General features: G+C 52.4%; 1 protein-coding gene across 1 annotated transcript; it reads right to left on the bottom strand.

The window, feature by feature from the left end:
* Positions 1-350: 350 nt before the first annotated feature.
* Bex2 (brain expressed X-linked 2) lies at positions 351-1,996 on the bottom strand. The gene is made up of 3 exons (XM_070039011.1): positions 1,859-1,996; positions 1,366-1,439; positions 351-975 (listed from the first exon to the last, which is right to left on the bottom strand). The coding sequence occupies exon 3, from the start codon at positions 968-970 to the stop codon at positions 593-595; it is 378 nt and encodes a 125-aa protein (XP_069895112.1). The 5' UTR covers positions 971-975; positions 1,366-1,439; positions 1,859-1,996; the 3' UTR covers positions 351-592.
* Positions 1,997-2,215: the final 219 nt, after the last annotated feature.

Raw genomic sequence — 2,215 nt, 5'->3', positions numbered from 1 at the left:
TTTTATTATCTTCAAGTAGTTGTATATGGCGGTTTCAATTTAATATGTCCATTATATGTGCAATGCTTCTTGATCAGTCATCTTTTTATCATTCTCCGCATCTCCCACTTGTTTCAAGTTTCCTCACTCTATTTCACATATGTGTATTCAATATTATGGCTGTATTCGTCCAAATTACTCTCTCCATTTTCTGCCCCCTCCTGTACTGTTTTGAAAAATGAAAATTTATCAACAAGAAAACAAAAAATCTATTAATTCCACCACAGAGATTGACACTATTTGCTTTCATATTCATATTCTTGTATTTGTATATAAATAAAAGGTTTTAAGTAAAAAAGAGTACAGATTGCTTTTTTAAATTGCTTTATTAACTTCACAATATATGATGAGCATCTCTCCATGCAATAGATAAATTCTCCTGCTAACAAAATTCTTACAGACGGGGTCAAAAACACAACATTCAATTAGAAGCTGGTAATAGGAGATCCACAAGGAACATCAAAAGATTTACAAGAGTACATCACAAACATGTAGTTTTAGGAAGCAGGGGTCTCTCGCAATTAACTTGAGGGAACACATCAGGATTCAGGATTTAGGGCATAAGGCAAAACTCATCATGGTGGTCATGGTGGGGGGGGTCGGTGCTAACTGCCCGCAGACTATGGCTCAACTGCTTCTCCCTCAGCTTTTCCATGAGCTGTCTCATCTCCTCCCCAAACCTTTCCATGTTCTCTTCTCTCATCCTTGCCTGGGGCTCTCCAAGCCTATGCATCAGATCCCATCTATAGTGCAGGACGGGCTGCCTAACGCGGAATCGCCTGCGATTCCCTCTAGGAACCCCGGCTTCTGAAGGCTGAGCCAAGGGCTCCTTTTTAGTAGCAACTTGCTCCTTTTCTTCCTTGTTTTCATTTTCCTGGTGAGTATTTTCCACATTGAGGTTCTGTATTGGTTTTTCCTGTTTGGACTCCATTGCTCCTAGGAGAAAGGGAACAAGAAAAGGATCTAAATTCTTGGTGGGTTGATCAGCACCGAGGACAGGGGCCCTACTATGCACCTTTCAGCATTCAGACTACTGGATTTCAATGGCCTTTGGTAAATTTTATTCTCGCATCTGAGTCCATTAGCATCCTCTAGACGGCCCCCCAGACCATGCCCCTCCCTTCCCAAAGCCCACCATTTTCCCTGCGGATCCATTTCCAGGCCTCTGCAGGAATCAAAATGGAGGACGGGAATGAGCCAGAAGGATGTGCTGGAATTGGGGGTGGGGACGACCTCAGGAGAGAACTCGCTACATGTTCCTTTCCTCTCCTGCCGCCGTCCCCCCCCCCCGTCCCCCTCCTCGCCAGAAGAGCCCTTCGCACAGACCTGGGCCTATCCTTGCTGTTTCCTCCTCCTCTGGATTATCGCTGCGAGATGCTTCGCCAAACTGCCCTGCAGACCTGCAGAGAGCCAGATGGTGTAAAGTAGCCCGAGGAGCTGCAATCCTTCACTCCTGGTCTGCCTACCCTCGCCCCCATCCAGGCCCCTTCTCCACCTCCCCCGCCTGGCCCCCACCCTCCACGCTGACCACCATTTTCTGCACCAAGAAGACCAGGAGGGGGCGGGGCGGGGCCGTGGGAAAAGCTGGCGTTCATGGCGCAGGCAGGTGTCTTCACAGGATCGCAGCCTCAGGACCGCAAATCCGCATTGTCCGGGCCCACCACCGTCTGCTCCGGCCAACGGCCGCGCCAGGACACGCGGGCTGCAGCCTTACCCGCTGTTTCTCCGCCAGAAGCGGCAGGACCTGACATGGGGGTCGGCAGGCGGGGTCCGTTCTCACATTCGATCCCACCCCCGGGGTCCCCACCAAATCCCTCACCTTCTCTCCTCCGCCTCCGGGACTCTATGACTTGCGCGTCCTCCGGACCCTCAGAGCAGGTACCACCGCTAAAGAGCGAGAGGCTGAGCCAATGCGAGTCGCGGCTGGCGTTGCAGCCGAGTGCGCGCGTTCGTGCAGAGCGGTCACGTGGGGCCTGCATCCCAGCCAGAGGCTCCGCCTCCGCATCCTGCCTTTTCCAGCCGCCCCGAGCGAGGGCGGGGGGAAGGCGGGGGGTGGGAGGGGGGGCGGGCAGGGCGGAGAGGCTGGACTGCCTGGCCCATTGCACCAAGTCCTGGTCAGTGTCTGTCTGAGGGCTGGGACCTGAAGCTCTGCTTCTTTGTGTATTCCTGGCCTTTC

Source organism: Dipodomys merriami, unplaced genomic scaffold (genome assembly GCF_024711535.1).
Source record: "Dipodomys merriami isolate MVZ:Mamm:240054 unplaced genomic scaffold, mDipMer1.0.p SCAF_3, whole genome shotgun sequence".
In the NCBI taxonomy this organism is placed as follows: domain Eukaryota; kingdom Metazoa; phylum Chordata; class Mammalia; order Rodentia; family Heteromyidae; genus Dipodomys; species Dipodomys merriami.
This window is presented reverse-complemented; position numbering and strand designations above follow the sequence as displayed.

Coding starts and splice junctions, on each gene's coding strand:
- Bex2 (XM_070039011.1), bottom strand. CDS start 970: ATGGAGTCCAAACAGGAAAAACCAATACAGAACCTCAATGTGGAAAAT.